This window comes from Elephas maximus, chromosome 5 (assembly GCF_024166365.1).
Source record: "Elephas maximus indicus isolate mEleMax1 chromosome 5, mEleMax1 primary haplotype, whole genome shotgun sequence".
NCBI lineage: Eukaryota > Metazoa > Chordata > Mammalia > Proboscidea > Elephantidae > Elephas > Elephas maximus.
Window position 1 is genome coordinate 147,109,388 of NC_064823.1, and position 21,115 is coordinate 147,130,502.

The window sequence follows — 21,115 nt, forward strand, 5'->3', positions numbered from 1 at the left end:
CGACAGCTCTCACTTATCCACTTTCCTCTTGGCATCCCGCCCGACCTTCTGCGCCCCCAGCGCGGAGCTTCGAGGCTCCAGACCGCGGGCTGAGTGCGCCGGTCAAGGTGCCCCGGCCCTCGCCACCCCTTCGTCCCGCGCACGCCGCGGCTGCCGGAGGCTGGCTCTTGTTCGGGTGGAGTTCGTCGCCACCTAGGCGGTCGGAGCTCCGCGCCACCCACGTGTCCAGCGTGAACCCTTCCCAGGCCCGCGGCTGCTCGCCGCTGACGGTCTAGCAGTAGAGGCTAAGCCAGCAGCAGCCCGGGAGCCGCGCGCCAACCGCGAGCCGCACGTGCGAGTCGCAGGCGCCTCGCCTAGGGAGCCGGTTCCCGCAGAGTCCCGCAGACTCCACGAGTCGGGGAGTGGGCGCGTGGGCCGGCCTGGGAGGCGGACGCCTTCGGGGAGAGGAGCCACGCGGTGGGGCCGGCGGCGGGACTGCAGTGCCACCTCTCCGGAGGAAGCTCCGACTCTCACACGCCCGCGCGCACGCATGTGCACACGGATGGCCCGGAGAACCGGAGCAAGAGCCACTGAGTGCTGAACGCGTTATAGCGATGGCTTCTGCTCTCAACAGCAAAATGTACCCATTTGGGACTTGCTCGGGCTCCAAAGCCGATGCCCGCGGGGGTGCTGGCTGGAGAATGGACTGCGATCCGGAGATCCACGTGAAAATGTGCAAGAAGATAGCCCAGCTCACCAAGGTAAGGGACGGCGCTGCGGGCCGGAGAGCTGCGCGTCCCGGGCGCCCGGGGCCGTGGAGGAAGTGCGGGCGCGTCTCAGGGGAAGCCTGGGTTAAATTCGGGCAGAAACTTTGTCTGGGAGGCCAGCTGGGCAGGGAAGCGGTTCTAAACCTGGGTGACTTGACCTTCTAAAGCAGCAGAGAGACAGGCTCCTTGCCAGGGAAACTCCTCCAGCCTGAGTGCTGAGCAGCTGGTGTGTGCTTTTCCCAAGGTGGGACTGTGAATCGGGTGTTAGAGTGGCCTGTCTGTGCTTTCCGTTGCCGACTCGGCTCAAGTGATCGATCGTGCCTGGAATGCTGATTTCATTCACCCCTTTAATTTACAGCTGGGGAAGTCATGTGGGTTCTATTTAAACTGTTGATTCATTTATTCCTTCATTCGACAAATACTTGAGTCATTTGTTGAGTGCCAGCAGCTTGCGTGGCACCGTACTCACTCTGGAAGGCAGCCCAGGGACTTACTATCAAACTGGGTGCAGACGTGTGTAGGAGCATGCATGGGGAAGAGCTCGCTGCGCTGTATAACTATGAGATTTTCTAGGACCTTGGGAGTCAGCCAGCCCATCTCCCTTCTTCAAACCAGAGCCCCTGTTGAACCTCTCCAGACTGTGGTTTACTCATGAAGACCACCGGCAAGGGGATGCCACCTGTGCCCTTTGTTAAAACCTGCTGCTGCTTCCCAATTAGGAGCTCCTTGCCATTGGTTTCCCTCATGTGCCTGTCTATCCCTAGTGAAGATAAAGAGCAGCATCCCTCCCTGTCTTCTAAACAGGGTTCCAGGAGATGAATCTAGCTGTGGTCTTGGGGTTTCCTTTTGGTGGTATAATAAACTCCTGATACTGTGCCTGCCTAAGGTGTCCCAAGGTGGCACAGATGGTTAGGTGTGGACTACTAGCTGCAAAGGTTGGCGTTTGAACCCTTGGAAAGGTCAAAGCTTCAAAAACCCGATGGAGCAGTTCTAGTCTGCACATATGGGGTCACCACAAGTCAGAATCCACTCCACTGGCAGCTACCACAACAACCACCATGCCTCCTAGTGGAAGATCAGCTCCCAGTTCTAGCTAGTTGCCTATAGAACATGCTCTCTTCCTTTCCTTTTTCCTCACTATCTCCCTCCCACTTCCCCACCCCCCCCCCCCTTCTTGGCATCACAGGCACTTTCCCCTCTCACTATTTTGCAAGAAAGAAAAGAGCACAGAGGCTTGGGAATTGGATACTAGCTGCCTTCTCTGGTCCCTCCCATTAACTTTTCCACGTTCCTTGCACATGAGCCTGGCTCCAAACAGTGATTTCTTTAGTCAAGAATGGAAAAGAAGTAATGGAGATACCCCTTGGAGGCCTTGGCATATGATACTGGCACCACCGGTATAATCAACTGTCATCCCTAAACGGTGATACCAGTCCAAAAGAGTATTTAGTCAAGTACCCAGCAAGGTGCTAGGCACAGTATAAAGCATCTTCTCTATTTTCAAAGAATCTAAAATATTGTTGGAGAGACAAGCTTTGAAATATTGACAGAAAACTGAAAGACAGCACTATATGATCAATTGCTGAATTGAGTGGTTCAGATTATGAGTGCTGTGGAAGCAGAAACAAAGGCTGAGTCATTATGGGCAGGAGAGCTTGTATGGGAGAGATGAACCTTGGATTCAGTTTGAATTTATAGAGTGCCTACTATGTGCCAGGCACTGTGCTAAGTATTGGTGACATAAAAATGAGTAGGATACAGCCCCTGTCCTTGTAGAGTGACAAACACATGAGCAGATTATTTCACTATAACGTGGTAATCATTCCCATTCAGTAATATTTATGGAGCGCCTATTATGTGACAAGCACTGAAAATAAAGTAGTGAAGACAGGCATAATCCCTGGCACATAGTTGGTGGTGTTTCTCAAACCATATGCTGCATTATAATCATAGTTGATTCTTATTATGTAGTGCCTCTTTTTACCATTTTTCATGCTAATTGCTTAAATTAGATATTTTTATATTGATATTGTTATGCCAGCTTTCTTTTGGCTGCTATTCATATGTTACATACTTTCCATCTCTTTACATCTAATCTGAGTTTTGTTTTATGAGTTGTGTCTATGATAGATGAGTTTAATCCATGTGCCTTTATTGTGATTAATTGGGCTTCTTCCATCATACTTCGTGTTTTTCATTTACCATCCTTTTTCGTTGCTTCATTTTTCTCCATTCCTGCTCCTCTTGGATGGATAAAGCTATCTATATCCCCTGCTAGTTCGGGAACATTAGACTGTATTTCTGTTTTCAGAATTGCCCTGTGGTTTTCAACATACATATTCAACTATGATTTTTTTCTAACAAAGTTATCGTGTAATTCTTTCTTTGCATACTTTACCCATTCAACAGCCCTCTCCTTTTATAGTCAGAAGTTAATTCAGTTTACTGACATTTAATCTATTTCTAGGCTCACTAATTTTTTTTTTTTTCCCCTTGAATCCAGTGCCTTCTCGTTGGGTTCATTTTTCTTCTGGCTGAACTTCATCCTTCAATAGTTCTTTCTGTAGGGATCATGGTACAGGAGGGAATTCTTTGTATATTTGAAAATGTCTTTATGTTGTCCTCATTCTTGTGTGATTATTTATTTGGGGTATAAAATTCTGGCAGACAGTTATTTTCCCATAGCACATTGATGGCAGTACTCTAGTGCTTTCTGCTGTTAATTGCTGCTGGTTAAAACATCCTCTACTGCCAATATAATTTTTCATTCCTTTGTAAATAATCTGCCTTTTATCTTTGATAGCATTTAAGATTTTTTTCTTTATTTTTGATGTTCAGCAGTTTTACTAGAATTGTCTAGGTGTTTGTTTACCCTCTGCAAAATCAAGAATGAACTTTCCATTGAGTGCTCATATTCTTTCTTTGTTGCTGTTGAGTGCTGTTCTGACTCATGTTGCTGTTGTTAGGTGCCGTCGAGTCAGTTGTGACTCATAGCGACCCTGTGTACAAAAGAACAAAACACTGCCCTGTCCTGTACTATCCTCACAATCGTTGTTATGCTTGAGCCCATTGTCACAGCCACTGTGTCAATCCATCTCATTGAGGTTCTTCCTCTTTTTCACTGACCCTCTACTTTACCAAGCATGATGTCTTTCTCTAGGGACTGATCGCTCCTGATAACATCTTCAGAGTATGTGAGATGAAGTCTCACCATTCTCACTTTTAAGGAGCATTCTGGCTGTACTTTTTCCAAGATAGATTTGCTCCGTTCTTTTGACAGTCCACCGTACATTCAATATTCTTCACCAACACCGTAATTTAGAGTTGTCAGTTCCTCTTCAGTCTTCCTTATTCATTGTCCAGCTTTTGCATGCATGTGAGGCGATTGAAAACACCATGGCTTGGATCAAGCAAACCTTGCTCCTTAAACTGACTCATAGTGACTGTATAGCCAGAGTAGAACTGCCCCATAGAGTTTCCTAGACTATAATCTTTACAAGAGCAGATCGCCAGATCTTTTCTCCAGCAGAGCTGCTGGTGGGTTTGAACCATAGACCTTTCAGTTAACAGCTGACCTCTTAACTATTGCACTACCAGGACTCTGGTTCTTTCTTTAATTCTGGAAAATTATCAGTGATTTTTCTCTTGAAATATTGTTTCTCTGCCATTGCCTTCATTCTGTTTTCTGGGCTCCCATTTGGGGAATGAGGAAGACTCTCTATCTATATCCTGAAATGTTGTTTGAAAATAAGTAAAAAAAAAAAATTTTTTTTTTCAGTCTCTGTATTGCATCCTGGTAAATTCATCAATCCTGAGTTCTGATTTGCCAGTCCTCTAAATAATTTGCCCAGTCCAGGGTCTTTCCTATCTAGTAAATTTTAGAATGTCAATTTTCAATTCTAAAATTGCTGTTCTTATTTCCTTTCTTCCTGATTTTGAGTCATGATTTTTTTTGAGGTTATTTTTACTGAAGTATAATTTACGTGTCATAAAATTTACCTGTTTTAAGTGTATAGTTAAATATTTTTTAGTTGACTGTAATTTAGTTTTAGGACGTTTTCATCGTCTGATGAAATTCCTCCCTTGTTGCTCACTTTCAGTCAATCTCTGTCCCTACCTTCAGTCCCAGGCAACCATTAATCTACTTTCTGTCTCCATAAATTTGCTTTTCCGGACATTTCATTTATATGAAATCATACATTATGTGTGTGGTCTTTTACGTGTAGTTTTTTTCACTTAGTTGCTAAATCTTAACATGTTTTTGAGGCTTACCCATGTTGCAGCATGGATCATTAACTCATTCCTTTTTACTGCTGAATAGTATTCCATTATATGGTTATAGCACATATTGTTTCTCCATCCACCAGGTTATGGATATTTGGATTGTTTCCACTTTTTGGCTGTCATGAATAATGCTACTGCAAAAATTATATTCCTGTGCAAGTTTTTGTGTGGAGATAGGTTTTCATTGTTCTTGGTAGATGCCTAGGAGTGGAGTCCTTGTGTTATGTGGCAACTTTATGTTTAACTTTTTAAGAAACTGTCCACCTGTTTTCCAAAGCAACTGGACCACATTACAGTCTCCAGTCTACTTCTTCAGCTGAATCTTCAGTATATCTCCAAGCACCCAGTTCTCACGTCACAGTGAAGTAGGTTTCTTTCCTGCCTCCACCATATACTTGCTTCCCTCTCTTTTTTCCCTCTTGGTTTCTTCTGCCTGAAATGCTTTCATCTCAAAAAGTTGAATTCTTCTTACCCTAAACCTCAGTTTTGTAATTAACCATGTATCAATTAATTTTTCATTGTGTATTACATCTTTTTATTCATCCATTTCTCTAGCAGTTTGTACAGTGTCTTGCACATAGTAGACCCAAAGTAAGCTTGCTGAATGTAATTAAAGTTGTGCCCCACAGAGCTGGTTTATATTTCTTTTGTGATACTTACACTCGGATACTATAGCTCATTTGTATATAGTATATCCCTTAAAACAATAAACTTTCTAATTTTATTCTCAGTACTTTACACTTGGTAGGCACTAATACATGTTAGTTTAGTAAATAAATACTCATTTACACAGTGGCCCGCAGTCCTGGCTACACATTAAAACCACCTGGAGAGCTTTTAAAACCATACTCATAAAAGACTGACAGCTAAATGCACTGCCTGATTCTAGACTGGATCCTATACTGGAGGAAAATGCTAGAAGGAGAGGATTGGGTCAGTTGTGAAAAACTGAATACTGGTGGTTGCTGTCGAGTTGACTCTGACCCATGGCGACCATATGTGTACAAAGTAGAACTGTGCTCCATAGGGTTTTCAATGGCCGATTTTTTAGAAGTAGATCACGAGGCCTTTCTTCTGAGGCACCTCTGGGTGGGTTCAAACCACCAACCTTTTGACTAGTAGTCAAGCACTTAACCTGTTTGTACCACCCAGGGCTTGTCTGGGTGGTGGAGAAAATGAAAGTATTGTATCAATGTTGAATTTACTGGAGTTGATAAGTACGCTATGGTTATGCAAGAAAATACCCTTATTCTAAGGAAACACACGTTGAAGTATGTCTTACCTTCAAGAAGTATGATGTCTTTTTCTCAAGTCATTGTGTGTGTACGTATACAGAAAGAGATCAAATGATAAAACAACCAAAACTTGTTGCCGTCGAGTCAATTCCAACTCATAGCAACCCTAAGGACAGAGTAGAGCTGCCCCATAGAGTTTCCAAGGAACACCTGGTGGATCTGAACTGTTGACCTCTTCTTTAGCAGCCATTGCACTTAACCACTGTGCCACCAGGGTTTTCAAATGGTAAAACAAATGAGATAAAATGTTAAGAATTGGTGAATCTGGGTGAACATTTATGTGAATGTTTTTCATACTGTCTTTTTCTTGCAGCTTTTTTTTTCCCCTAAGTTTGAAAGTGATTCTAGATAAAAGCTACAAACAAAAAGCACATCAATGGCCAGACGCTGTCTTCGAAGGAGGGGCAGGAGTGGGGGCAGGCATTGGTATTTCTTCAGTGCTCCTTAAGAGCTTCTGATGTGCAGACAGGACTGAGAACCCCCAGTTTAGAGCAGCCAAAGGTTTAAACCATAAATGCTGCCCAGAGGAATTATTTGGGAGAGCAGAAGGTTCCAGATTCATCCCCCATGAAAGCCTGTGGGTAGAGCTGACAGTGGGAGGCATCTGGCCTTGAAGGTCTTATGCAGGTTTGCCCAGCCCTATCCCAGTACCCCTGCAGGCTCTCTCTGGGTTTGTGCCCAGCCAGCAACCTCCGGTCACTTTTCTATTTTTGCAGCTCTTTCTATATCCAGGAGAGTTGGAATCCCTTATACCCAAACTCAGAGACCCTAAAGGACAGAGTAGAGCTGCCCCATAGGGTTTCCAAGGAGCACCTGGTGGATTTGAACTGCCGACCTTTTGGTTAGCAGCCATAGCTCTTAACCACAATGCCACCAGGGTTTCCCTTATGTCCAGGGATTCCCAGTTCCAACTTCCTAGGAGGAATAAAATATCTCTATCTCAAATAGAAATTTTAATGTTGTTGTTAGGTACTGTTGAGTCAGTTCCGACTCATAGGAACCCTGTGCATAACAGAATGAAATGCTGTCTAGTCCTGTGCCATCCTCACAGTCGTCATATTTGAGCCCATTGTTGTAGCCACTGCGTCAATCGATCTTGTTGACTGAAATTGTGAGAGTGTATTCCCTCTCCATTAACAGTCACTTTAACTGAAGGCTGACTCTCAGGAACCAGAAGCATGCCTGATAGCTGTATGCCCCTGGCACTGCCTCCAGAACAAAATGTGCAGCCCTCGTGGAGCGGAAGCTGCCAAGCTAAAAGTATAAGGAGTAAAATAACCCCAGGGGACCCTCTGTGTCACCCTTGTTTCTGATCTCTGCCAGTCTGTTAGAGCACCATGCAAGAGAAAGGGCCGAATCAAGTGCTGCAGCTTCTCGTTGTTGTTGTTGTTAGTGACCTTCCGGTCAGCTCCGACTCATGGCGACCTCACGTATAACAGAATGAAACATTGCCCGGACTCGTGCCCTCTTCACAGCAGCTGGTATGATTGAGTCCATTGTTGTGGCCGTTGTGTCAGTCCATCTCACTGAAGGTTTCCTTTGTCTTCCCTGGCCCTCCACTTTACCAAACATGATGTCCTTCTCCAGCAATCAGTCCTTTCTGATGACATGTCCAAAGTAAGTGAGTCCAAGTCTTGGACAATATTCTGCAATCCATAGGATTTTCATTGGCTAATTTTCAGAAGTAGATTGCCAGTCTTTCTCCCTGGGCTCCCTTAGTCTGGAAGCTCCATTAAAATCTCTCCACCATGGGTGACCCTGCTAGTATTTGAAATACTGGTGGCATAGTTTCCAGCATCATAGCAACACACAAGCTACCACAGTACAACAAACTGAGAGATGGGTGAAGCACATTAATAATACTTATGTTTTCTTAGAGATTGTAGTTCACAAACCTTTGACATACTCATCCTTTGTGTATATAGCCACTCTGCATGGCTGAGAGAGAAGTGTCATCTGTAATTGAGAGAGGAAAAATCTGAGACCTGGAAAGGTTCAGCATTCTTGCCCGAGGTCATATTAGTACACGTTGACAGAGCCAGACCATCCACAACCCCGTTTTGGCTGTGTGGGTGGGTGATGCTTCCTCCCGGTCCTTCCCTTGTTTCCTCCATGAGAAGGGAGCTCCGGTAGTATAACGCTCCTGACCTCCCTCTGCCACCTGTACTAGCATTCCTCATTCAAGGTGGGATGTTGTTGTTGTTAGGTGCTGTAGAGTCAGTTGTGACTCATCGCGACCCTATGCACAAGAGAGTGAAACACTGCCAGGTCCTGCGCCATCCTCACAATCGTTATGCTTGAGCCCATTGTTGCAGCCACTATGTCAGTCCACCTCGTTGAGGGTCTTCCTCTTTTCTGCTGACCCTGTACTTTACCAAGCATGATGTCCTTCTCCAGGGACTGATCCCTCCTGGCGGCATGTCCAAAGTATGTAAGACACAGTCTCTCCATCCTTGCTTCGAAGAAACATTCTGGTTGTACTTCTTCTAAGACAGATTTGTTCGTTCTTTTGGCAGTCCACGGTATATTCAATATTCTTCTCCAACACGACAATTCAAAGGCATCAGTTCTTCTTGGGTCTTCCTTATTCATTGTCCAGCTTTCACATGCATATGATGCAATTGAAAATACCATGGCTTGGGTCAGGCCCACCTTAGTCTTCAGGATGGTGAGGTTGGGAGCAGGTACTGGGCCTGTAGAGCTCTTGTCTGTTCCCCCATTCTTTTCCATGGCGTGATCTGCCCATGGAAGCACTTATCCTGCTCTGAATGCCATGCCGTTAATTTTACAGGGCTAGGCTCAGTCTGGGGGAAGGTCTGCTCTGGCCCAGCATGGTGTCTGGGTGGGTAAGTATCTGCAATCTTACTTGCCTGTGGCTATAAGACATTCTCCAGTATTGCCCTTATTGGTAATGAAGTGACATTTTGGTCTCGAAACAGCCTTACCCTTTTGTCTTATATTTCAGTTCATTCACTGGGGAAGCGGCATTTTATTTATTGGGCCTTCCTATAGACCCAACACACAGATCGCGGGATTAGTTCAGTTTTGAGGTATTTGCTAAAGAGGCATCGTGAGGACTAATTCCTTCAATTGGAAAAGCATCTTAACCTGAGAGTGGGAACCGTTAAATGGCAGTATAATACTTATCCGTAGAGCAGTCCTTCCTTCCATGGAAAGTTCTGGAGGTCAGAGTCACAACTTCCAGTATAATAACACAACCAGGCAAAGGGAACTGTGTCTCTCCAGGTCCCAGTACTTTACCAAAGTCTGTTAAGACACATTGGGCCCCTGAGTGGCACACATTGTTTTGTGCTCATGGTTCGAACTCACCCAAAGGTGCCTCAGAAGACAGGCCTGGTGATCTGCTTCTGAAAAATCACAGCCTTGATAACGCTGTGAAGCAGTTCTACTCTGAACATATGGGGTCACCATGAATAACAACATTAAGACTTATAAGCAGATACAATGATATTGGATATATGTATGTATGGGGTGGGGACAATGTTATGAAGATCAGTCCCTAAGCATTTAAAAAAAAAAAAAGCAAATGGAATTGTATTTTCTACTGGGGGGAAAAATAGTTGTGTTTTTTTTTTCTATTGGAAAAAAAACAAAAAGAAAAAACTCTTGGTGACCCAGGGGTGTCAGAGTAGATCTGTGTTCCCACAGAGTTTTCAATGCTGATTGTTTGGAAGTAGATCACCAGGCCTTTCTTCCGAGGTGCCTCTGAGTGGACTTGAACCTCCAACATATTGGTTAACAGCAGAATGCATTAACTTTGTTTCACCCATGGACTTGTCATTCTCTTCAAAGAGGCCTTTTCTGACCTCCCAATCCAAAGGAGCCAACTTTCCTTATCTGTAAATCAGGAAAACTAATTTCTTTTGTGGAAATTTGCTGTGAGGTTTCACTAACAAAATGAATGTAAGTGGAAGATCTAACGCAGCACTTGGCATATAGTAAACTTGACAGATGTCGGTTTCCCTTCCTTCCCTGAGCTGGAGGGACTGCCGAGGGACGAGGACAGCTGCCAGGAGTGGAAACCAGCAAGCTGAGAGGCCAGGGCAGTGTCCTAAGTGATGCCTGCTGCCATAGGAGTCCTCAGCAACAGGCTGCCACTTGAGCCCTCTGCTTTCGCAGCTTGAAGATGGGGAAGTTTTATGCAGTGTCTGACTCTCTCCTCTTCTCTGAAAATATCCTCTTGCTTGCAGGAGTTTATATGGGGCCAGATGTTTCTTGCTTTAGGATTCTAAATATGAAAACTGCATATCTGTTTTAACAAGCCCTTTCTGTTGCAATCTTTTAACGATGTGATTGATGGTGCAGAGGTGGCTAACAATCGCCTTTTTTGCCATAAAACCATATGAAATGCACCATAAGTTTGGTGTCCTCAAACCATGCTACAGTGCCTAGACTTTTGCCATGGCCATCTTGGTCTCTGTAGCTGCCCCCAGCTCTTCTCCAGGCCTTTCTCCAAATAGCAATCAGAGTGATCTCAAAACTGAATAGGTCCCTCAAACACTGCTGCTGGGAGTGTAAAATTGTTCAGCTGCTTTGGAAAACAGGCTGGTAGTTCCTCAAACAATTAAATAAGAATTACCATAAAAAATCCAAAACCCGTTACAATCGAGTTGATTCGACTCATAGCAACCCTGTAGGACAGAGTAGAGCTGCCCCCATAAGATTTCCAAGGAGCAACTGGTGGATCTGAAATGCCAACCTTTTGGTTAGCAGCCATAGCTCTTCACCACTACGCTACAGGGCTCCAAGAATTACCATTTTCATTTTTCTTGGGTATATACCTAAGAGTGGAATTGCTCTAAGAATTACAATATGACGGGGCAATTCTACTCTTTGGTATCTACCCAAGGGAGATGAAAACGTGTCCGCACAAAAACTTGTACACAAATGTTCATAGCAGCAGTCTTCGTAATAGCGCAAACATGGAAACAATCCAAATGTCCCTCAGCTGATGAGTGGACAGACAAAAGGTGGTACATCCATACAAAGGAATATTGCTCAGCCACAAAAAGGAATGAAATTCTGATGCATGCTCACAAGCCGGAATTGACTCAACAGCAACGGGTTTGGTTTTTTGGTTCTTCCAAGGTGTCCCTGGGTGGGTTCGAACTGCCAAACTCTTGGCTAGTGTTGAGCCCTTAACCGTTTGTGCCACCGATGGACTCTTTAGGTGTTTGTAGGATGATATAAATCCACAAAATTCTTTCTGAACCTCCCACTGCTCTTAGGATGAAATATTAACACCCTAACCAAAGTCTACAGTCATCCTATGGAGACTGGAGGGCCCCTTTTACAAGGCCAGAACTTGGGAGGTGCTAACATCAAATTTCTAGTTTCCCTGAACACAGAGGAAAACTGACCATCCCTGAGACACAGTGGACTTATTCCATCCCCGCCTTCTGACTTAGTCACTCCTAACCCTTGATCATGGTGACAGATACGATTTTGTGTCCCCATTTGGTCAGACCCAGATTCCTTCAGGACACCAGAACTATAGAATAAAACAAAACCAACAACCACCAATTATTTGAACACAGAAAACACACCCATTTTAGAAAAATTTAAAAATACTGATAAGCAAAAAGAAAATAAAAGTAACTGCAAACCTATTCGTTGTTGTTGTTGTTAATTGCTGACCAGCACGATTTCATGATGACTTTATACAAAACAGAGCAAAACAATGCCTGGCCCTGTGTCGTCTTCCAGCACTCTATTGTATGTTCCATAAGGTTTTCATTGGCTAATTTTCAGAAGTAGATCTTCAGGCCTTTCTTCCTACTCTGTCTTTGTCTGGAAGCTCTGCTAAAACCAGTCCACCATGGATAACCCTGCTGATTCTTGAAATAACAGTGGTATAGGCTTCCAAATCTGTCTTGGAAGAAGTACAGTCAGAATGCTCCTTAAAAGAGAGGATGGCAAGATTTGTCTCATGTACTTTGTACATGTTATCAGGAGGGACCAGTCCCTGGAAAAGCACATCATGGTTGGTAAAGTAGAGGGTCAGCGAAAAAGAGGAAGACCCTCAAAACAAGATGGATTGACCCAGTGGTTGCAACAGTGGGCTCAAACATAGTCGCGAATGTGAGGATGGCGTGCAACCAGGCAGTGTTTTGTTCTGTTGTACATGGGGTCGCTACAAGTCAGAATCAACTCGACAGCACCTAAAAACAACAAAAACAACATCATAGGCTTCCAGCATTGGAGTAACACACAAGTCACTACAGTACTACAAACTGTCAGAGGGATGGTGGACCAAACCTATAACCATGAAATAATTGCTGTTAACATTTATGCTTATCTTACTAGATGATTTCTCATGCAAATATAGACATATAATTTTTAAAAAATAGTTACATTACACGTAAATAGTATGTAATTTCCCCCTTCACAAAAAACCTTAAACTCTCCAACATCATTTTTAATGGTTGTGTTACTAATCCAGTCTATGGATGTTGCACGATTTAATTTCATTCTTTTAAGAAACATTTACTGAGCACCTGCTGTGTGCCAGGTACAAGCCCTTATCTCATGGACAGGCAAAAGAAGTAGAAAAAGTGTGAACAAACACAGTAGAAGTCCTCGTATCTGTTGTATTTTGGACTTTCTGAATAATTAAAAACTTGAGAATCATTTTTTTAAAAAGTCCCAATAATTATAACCTTTTAAAAAATTAACACAGGGGTCAGGAAACTATAACTGTGACCCTAATACCTCACAGCATATTTTCCTTTTTTCAAAATGAGCGATTGAGAGCTCGACATAACAAACGGCATAATGATACTCTAAGTAACCTATAAGTTTTTTTACTGCACCGGCTGCACTGGTCTCTTTCCAGAGGGGTGCAGGGCCTTCTCAGCCCTTTCCGCCTTGGTCTCCCTCCTCTTCTTTGTTCTCCTGGGAGATGGCCTTCAGCCTGCAAGAAGGCAGCTAGAAAGGCTGCCTGGCGCTTTTGGTCTGTAACTTTCTTTCTTGCTCCTGATCTCGGTCTGAGTCAACTTGGCAGGCCAGTTCCAGTAGCCAAGAAATTTTTATGTGAGTTCTTTTCACATGTTACAAATGTACAAATTAGAGTCTAAATGTTCAACATGCATATCTTTAGTTTAATAAAGAGCTTCTTGTAGTTGTGATGTATACTCATCCAACCATCTGTGGGCTACGTGCTTGAAAACATTATGTAATCCTTGCAAAAATGATACATAAGTGCTGATGTAGAAATTGTTTTTCAGGACTCCATAAAAACAGCCTGTGTTGCTGTCCAACTTTCCGTTGGTGTCACCTCCTAATGAACTCTCTCTCTTTCTGACTTGAAGTATGTTTCATTGGCTTGACTGCTCAGGGCATGGAACCTATTGGGCAACATAACCCATGGACCAAATCCAACCTGCCACCTGTTTTTGTACAGCCTGTGGACTAAAAATACTGGCTTTCACATTTTTAAATAGTTAAAAAAAAAAAAAAACTTAAAAGAAGAATACTGTTTTGTGACACGTAAAAAAAAAAAATTTTATTGCCCACAAAAAAAGTTCTTTTGGAACATAGCCATACCCATATGTTTTTGTATTGTCATGGTAGCTTTTGTGCTAAAATGGCAGATTTGAGTAGTGGTGATAGAGACTGAATAATGGATAAAATTACTCGTAGACCTTTTACAAAAAAAGAAAGAGTTGCCAACCCCTGACTTAAAACATGAAAATGAATACTCCTTCACCAATCTTTTAATGTTAGACTTAGTTTTAATTTTGGGGGTAAGGCTTGTTAATTGGCACTGCACCTTATTTTTCTTACATAGACTATACCCATAGTTATGATGACCTTTTAATTTGTTATCCAGACAGGGATGCTTTGAGAATGAAACCAAAACCAAACCCACTGCCTTCAAGTCGATTCCAACTCACAGAGACCCTGTAGGGTTTCTGAGGCTGTGAATCTCTAAGGAAGCAGATTGCCACATCTTGCTCCCAAGGAGCCGCTGGTAGTTTCAAACCCCTGACCTTTCGGTTAGCAGGTGACTGCTTTAACCGCTGCACCACCAGGACTCCTTTCTGAGAGTGAAAGGGGTGCTACACCAGACAGGTCACCGAAAGAACAGGTATAAACAGGGACCTACTAGGGCATAAGGTCACCCTACCCACAATGCGTCTGTACTTATACCCATTTTGGGTCTTTAAAGTGGAGAATAAGGAACCCTGAGCCCTGGTGGTGCAGTGGTTAAGGGCTCGGCTGCTAACCAAAAGGTTAGAGCTTGCCTGGAGAAATATGTGGCCGTCTGCTTCCATAAAGATTTTTGTTAGGTGCTGTCGAGTCGATTCTGACTCATAGCAGTCGCATATACAACAGAACAAAATACTGCCTAGTCCTGTGCCATCCTTACAAGGGTTGCTATGTTTAAGCCCATTGTTGCAGCCACTGTGTCTATCCATCTCATTGAGGGTCTTGCTCTTTTCACTGACGCTGTACTTTACAGCCTTGGAAACCCTGTGGGGCAGTTCTCTTCTGTCTTATAAGGTTGCTATGAGTCGAAATCTACTCAACAGCACACAACAACTATGTGGAGAATGAAAATCTAAAACACATGTAAATCAGAGTTCAGAACACTTACAAACCTTTAAAACGTGTTTCCCAGTCTTTTTCACTTCTCTGTCACACCTAATTTGATACCAGGTTTTTTTTAGCAACTTGCTTTCATGAGATTTTCCAAAGCATTCAACCTAGTTTTCATAGGAGCAACAACTTTCTTTTCACATTCATATTTAATTGACTTAATATGGTGTTAAATTACATAATTGCAGTAACAACTACAACTGGCATAAGCAGATGACAATTAGCGTGAACAGAAGTCTGGCAGCTTTCCAGAGAAAGGATGAAGAACATCAGTTTATCAACACATTGCTTGAATGAAGATTGGTTAAAAGAGCTTCAGCTGTTTTTAGACAATAGATGAATTACAATTTTGTTAGAAACCCTGGTGACATAGTGGTTAAGTACTATGGCTGCTAACCAAAGGGTCGGCAGTTTGAATCCGCCAGGCGTTCCTTGTTAACTCTATGGGGCAGTTCTACTCTGTCCTGTATGATCGCTATGAGTCGGAATCGACTCAGTGGCACTGGGTTTGGTTTTTTTTTTTTTTTTTTTTACCAAGCAAGAGCTACTAATCCATTTAATAATCTGAGGGATCAAAGAAGTTTCTCTCAGATAGTCCCTTGTTGTTGGACATTGTGGTTGATCCCAGTTTTCATTGTTATAATCAATACTGTGATAGACACACGAGTTCCTGGGTGGTAAATATGGTTAGCACGCTTGGCCGCTTACTGAAAGGTTGGAGGTTCGAGATCATCCAGAGGCACCTCAGAAGAAAGGTCTGATGATCTACTTCCAAAAAATCAGCCACTGAAAACCCTGTGAAGTACAGTGCTACTTGGACACACGTGGGGCCACCATCTGGAAGCTCTACTGATACCTGTTCTTTCACAGCAAACCAGATGCTTTACAACAACTGGCAAGCCTCCGCCGAGGGACAGATGGTGGCCGCACGTGAGGTGCGTTGTCCAGGAATCAAAGCTGGGTCTTCTGTACAGAAGGAAAAGATTCTATCACTGAGCTATCACTGCCCTCTTCTCAAACATTTTCGTTGTTGTTAGGTGCCATTGAGCCAATTCCAGCTTATAGCGACCCTACATACAAACAGAACTTACCACTGCCCAGCTCTGCACCATCCTCACAATCGTGGTTATGTCTGAGCCCATGGTTGCAGCCTCGGTGTCAATCCATCTCATTGAGAGTCATCTTCTTTTTTACTGACCTGTTTTACAAAGCATGATGTCTCAAACGTTAGTTATTGTTAAACACAGATGGCCAGGCCCCTCTCACAGGATTTCTGAACCAGTAGGCCTAGGGTGAGGCCTGAGAATTTGCATTTTAAACAAAGTCTCGCATGATTCTAATTCTACAGATCTGCAGACCACCCTTGGACTAACAAGTCTTTAGGGTGATCAGGGCTCTCTCTCTTACATTCCTCATATGTGAACTTCCAGCAGCTTTTAGCAGAGTGCCCTGCATAATGTTCAATAATAGGAGTTGAGTTACTTTGAACTCTTGAACCCTTCAGGACAAGGACCTTTGCCTTACACTTTTTTTTTTTTTTTTTTGGTATCGTGGTAAAATACATGAAACATTAATGTTTTTTTTTTTAATAATTTTTATTGAGCTTTAAGGGAACGTTTACAAATCAAGTCAGTCTGTCACATATAAGCTTATATACACCTTACTCCATACTCCCACTTACTCTCCCCCTAATGAGTCAGCCCTTCCAGTCTCTTCTTTCGTGACAATTTTGCCAGTTTCTAACCCTCTCTACCCTCCTATCTCCCCTCCAGACAGGAGATGCCAACACAGTCTCAAGTGACCACCTGATACAAGTAGCTCACTCTTCATCAGCATCTCTCTCCAAGCCATTGTCCAGTCCCTTCCATGTCTGATGAGTTGTCTTCGGGAATGGTTCCTGTCCTGGGCCAACAGAAGGTTTGGGGACCATGACCACCGGGATTCCTCCAGTCTCAGTCAGACCATTAAGTATGGTCTTTCTGTGAGAATTTGGGGTCTGCATCCCACTGTTCTCCTGGTCCCTCAGGGGTTCTCTGTTGTGCTCCCTGTCAGGGCAGTCATCGGTTGTGGCCGGGCACCATCTAGTTCTTCTGGTCTCAGGATGAACATTAATCATTTTAACCATTTTAAAGTATGCAAGTCAGAGGCATTAAGCACATTCATAATGTTGTGCAACAATCACCACTGTCTAGTTCCAGAACTTTTTCATCTTCCCGAGTGGAAACTCCATACCCATTCGCAGTCGCTCTCCATTTCCTTGTCCCCCTAGCCCCTGAAGCCGCTCATCTACTTTCTGTCTCTATGGATATGCTTATTCTGGTTATTTCATATAAATGGAATCATATAATATGTGGCCTTTTGTATCTGGTCTCTTCACTTAGCAAAATATTTTCAGGGTTCATCCATGTTGTAGCATGTATCAGTTCTTCATTCATTTTATGACCGAGCAGTACTCAATTGTATGGATAGACCACATTTTGTTTATCCATTCATCTGTTGATGGACATTTGGATTGTTTCTGTCTTCTTATCTAGTGCTGCTATAACACAAGTGAGTGGCTTTAACAAACAGAAGTTCATTTTCTCATGGTTTAGGAGGTCGAAGTCCAAATTCAGGAAGCTGGCTCTAGGGGAAGGCTTTCTCTCTCTGTGGCTCTGGAGGAAGGTGCTTGTCTCTTCTGAGCTTCTGCTTCTGGGAAATCTTCATGTGGCTTGTCATCTCTCATCTCCCACGTGCTTCTCACTTGCTTCTTTAATCTCTTTTATATCTCAAAAGAGACTAACTCAAGACACACCCTACACTAATCCTACCTCATTAACATAACAAAGACAACCCATTCCCAAATAAGATTATAACCACAGGCATGTTGTTGTTAGTTTTTGTTAGGTACAGTCCAGTCAGCTCTGACTCATAGCGAACCTATGTACAACAGAACAAAACACTGCCCTGTCCTGCACCATCCTCACAATCATTGTTATGCTTGAGCCCATTGTGTCAGCCACTGTGTCACTCCATCTCATTGAGGATCTTCTACTTTTCTGCTGACCCTTTATTTTACTAAGCATGATGTCCTTCTCCAGGGACTGATCCCTCCTGATAACATGTCCAAAGTATGTAAGATGAAGTCTTGCCATTGTTGTTTCTAAGGAGCATTCTGGCTGTTCTCCTTCCAAGGTAGATTTCTTTGTTCCTCTGGCAGTCCCTGGTATATTCAGTATTGTTTGCCAACACTGTAATTCAAAGGTGTAAATTATTCTTCATTCTTCTTTATTCATTGTCCAGCTTTCACATGCATATGAGGCAATTGAAAACACCATGGCTTGGGTCAGGTAGACCTTAGTCCTCAAAGTGTCATCTTTGCTTTTCAACACTTTAAAGAAGTCTTTTGCAGCTGATTTGCCCAATTCAATATGTCATTTGATTTCTTGATTGCTCCTTCCACAGGCATTGATTGTGGATCCAAGTAAAATGAAATCCTAGACAGCTTCAATCTTTTCTCCGTTTATCATGATGTTGCCTATTGGTCCAGCTGTGATGATTTTTGTTTTACGTCAAACCCTTGTGGCGTAGTGGTTAAGTGCCACGGCTGCTAACCAAGAGGTTAGCAGTTCAAATCCACCAGGTACTCCTTGGAAGCTCTGTGGGGGCAGTTCTACTCTGTCCTATAGGGTCACTATGAGTCGGAACCAACTCAATGGCAGTGGGTTTGGCTTTTTTTTTTTTTTGTCTTATGTTGAGGTATAAGCATACTGAAGGCTATAGTCGTTGCTCTTCATCAGTAAATGCTTCAAGTCCTCTTCCCTTTTAGCAAGCAAGGTTGTGTCATCGGCATATTGTGGTTGTTAACAAATCTTCCTCCAATCCTGATGCTCTGTTCTTCTTCAGATAGTCCAGCTTCTCGGATTATTTGCCCTGTATACTCATTGAATAAGTATGGTGAAAGAATACAACCCTGACACACACCTTCCCTGATATTAAACCACTCAGTATCCCCTTGTGTTCGAACGACTGCCTCATGGTCTATGTACAGGTTCCACATGAGAACAATGAAGTGTTCTGGAATTCCTATTCTTCAAAATATTATCCATAATTTGTTATGATCCACACAGTTGAATGCCTTCGCATAGTCAATAAAACACAGGTAAACATCTTTCTGGTATCCTCTGCTTCCAGCCAAGATCTGTCTGACATCAGCAGTGATATCCCTGGTTTCATGTCCTCTTCTGAATCCAGTTTGAATTTCTGGCAGTTCTGAAATGTACTGTTGTAACCATTTTTGAATTATCTTCAGCAAACTTTTGCTTGTGTGTGATATTAATGATATTGTTCGATAATTGCCACATTCTGTTGGATCACCTTTCTTTGGAATGGACACAAATGTGAATTTCTTCCAGTTGGTTGGCTACATAGCTGTCTTCCAAATTTCTTGGTGTAGACGAGTGAGCACTACCGGCATTGCATTTGTTTTTTGAAACATCTCAATTGGTATTCTGTCAGTTCTTGGAATCTTGTTTTTTGCCAGTGCCTTCAGCTCAGCTGGGACTTCTTCCTTCAGTACCATTGGTTCTTGATCATATGCTACCTCCTGAAATGGTTGAACGTTGACCAATTCTGTTTGGTACAGTGACTCTGTTTATTCCTTCCATCTTTTGGTGCTTCCTACATCGTTCAATATTTTGCCCGTAGAATCCTTCAGTACTGCAACTTGAAGCTTGAATTTTTTCTTCACTTCTATCAGCTTCAGAAATGTTGAGCGTGGTCTTCTGTTTTGGTTTTCTAAGTTGAGGTTGATGCACACTTTGAAATCTTCTGTTCTGCTGTTTTTAAAACATCATTTATTTGGTTTACTTTAGCTACTCTACATTCAAGAGCAAGTTTCAGAGTCTCTTCTGACATTCATTTTGATCTTTTACTTTCTTTCCTGTATTTTTAATGACCTTTTGCTTTCTTCGTGTATGATGTCCTTCATGTCATACCAGTTAAGAAGTTGTAGATCAAATACTTCACTATATCTACGAAGTTTGCAAAGTTTATTTTTCTAAGTGCAGGGGCCAGTCCTATAACAATGCTGCCAATATGTCAGAGCATTATACAGGCTTGCAAGAGAAAATTTTAGAACATAATGAATATGGCATTTTCAGACTGTGTGCTATGCATTTGCTTAATCTTGTAAGACCTATAGCAGTAGATTGTTGTCTGGGAGCAGTTGGGTTTTTTTCTACTCTTCAATTATTCTACACATTTTTTGTCACCTCTACTCACTGATGGGCATTTCTTAGAACATATTTCAGCAATTAATGAGTATTAAAATGTCTTTCTGATGTGGGTTAGAACCGCATGTCGTAGCAACAAGTGCAGTACTGGAATCATACACTTAGATTCTAGATATCTTAGAAAATATTGCTGAAGACCAGACATAAAAACGAGATACCAAAGAGACACTGAAAACATCACCAACAAAATGCAAACACTAGAGTATGTATTTATGTTGGTTATGTGGAATAATATATTGCAGCATTTTCATCAGATGAGTCAGGTTCTCCTAGATTCAGAAGTAAATTTACAGATGTACAGATCTCTGCCAGTCATTAACAAGGTATTTACAAAATTTGAGAGATTTTGAAAATTTTAGAAACAACAAAACAAATACTGTCAAATACTGATTATCAAGGAGTTCACAGCCACAGAAGCTTTAGAAAGAAACAAGTAAATGATAGAAGGGCTCTAGAAATACCATTGAGTGGCAGAGATTAATTTTGCGTAACTACATACATACTACACCATCATTGACCCACCTGAATCTTACATGAAAAGGAGGGCGAAAGTGTGTGAAGTTCTTTCAAATAGATTTTCCTTTTTAAAGAGTGTGAATATACCTGATGAAGAGTGCATGAAGTTATCCAAGAAATTAGTGCATGCTTATTCTGATGACTTAAATACAAACCTTTACAGAGAAGTGCATCAGTTTCATTCTTACATGAGAACTAAGTTTACAAATTCAGGAAAGACAAGCTTTAATCATGTGGGTGTGTATGATTACATAGAAGATAAAATACCATGCGTATTTCCCAATGTTAAAATTACTTTACACATATTCCTACCTTTAATGATCACAGATTGTGCAACAGAACACACATTTTCATCCATAAAGAGACTCAAAAATCCTCA

General features: G+C 42.6%; 1 protein-coding gene across 1 annotated transcript in view; it reads left to right on the forward strand.

The window, feature by feature from the left end:
- Positions 1-380: 380 nt before the first annotated feature.
- FAM184B (family with sequence similarity 184 member B) overlaps positions 381-21,115 on the forward strand; it is a 159,471-nt gene continuing 138,736 nt past the window's right edge. The window contains exon 1 of the mRNA XM_049887008.1: positions 381-740. Within this exon, the coding sequence (XP_049742965.1) occupies positions 594-740 (147 nt within the window). The 5' untranslated portion in view covers positions 381-593. The remainder of the gene's footprint in view (positions 741-21,115) is intronic.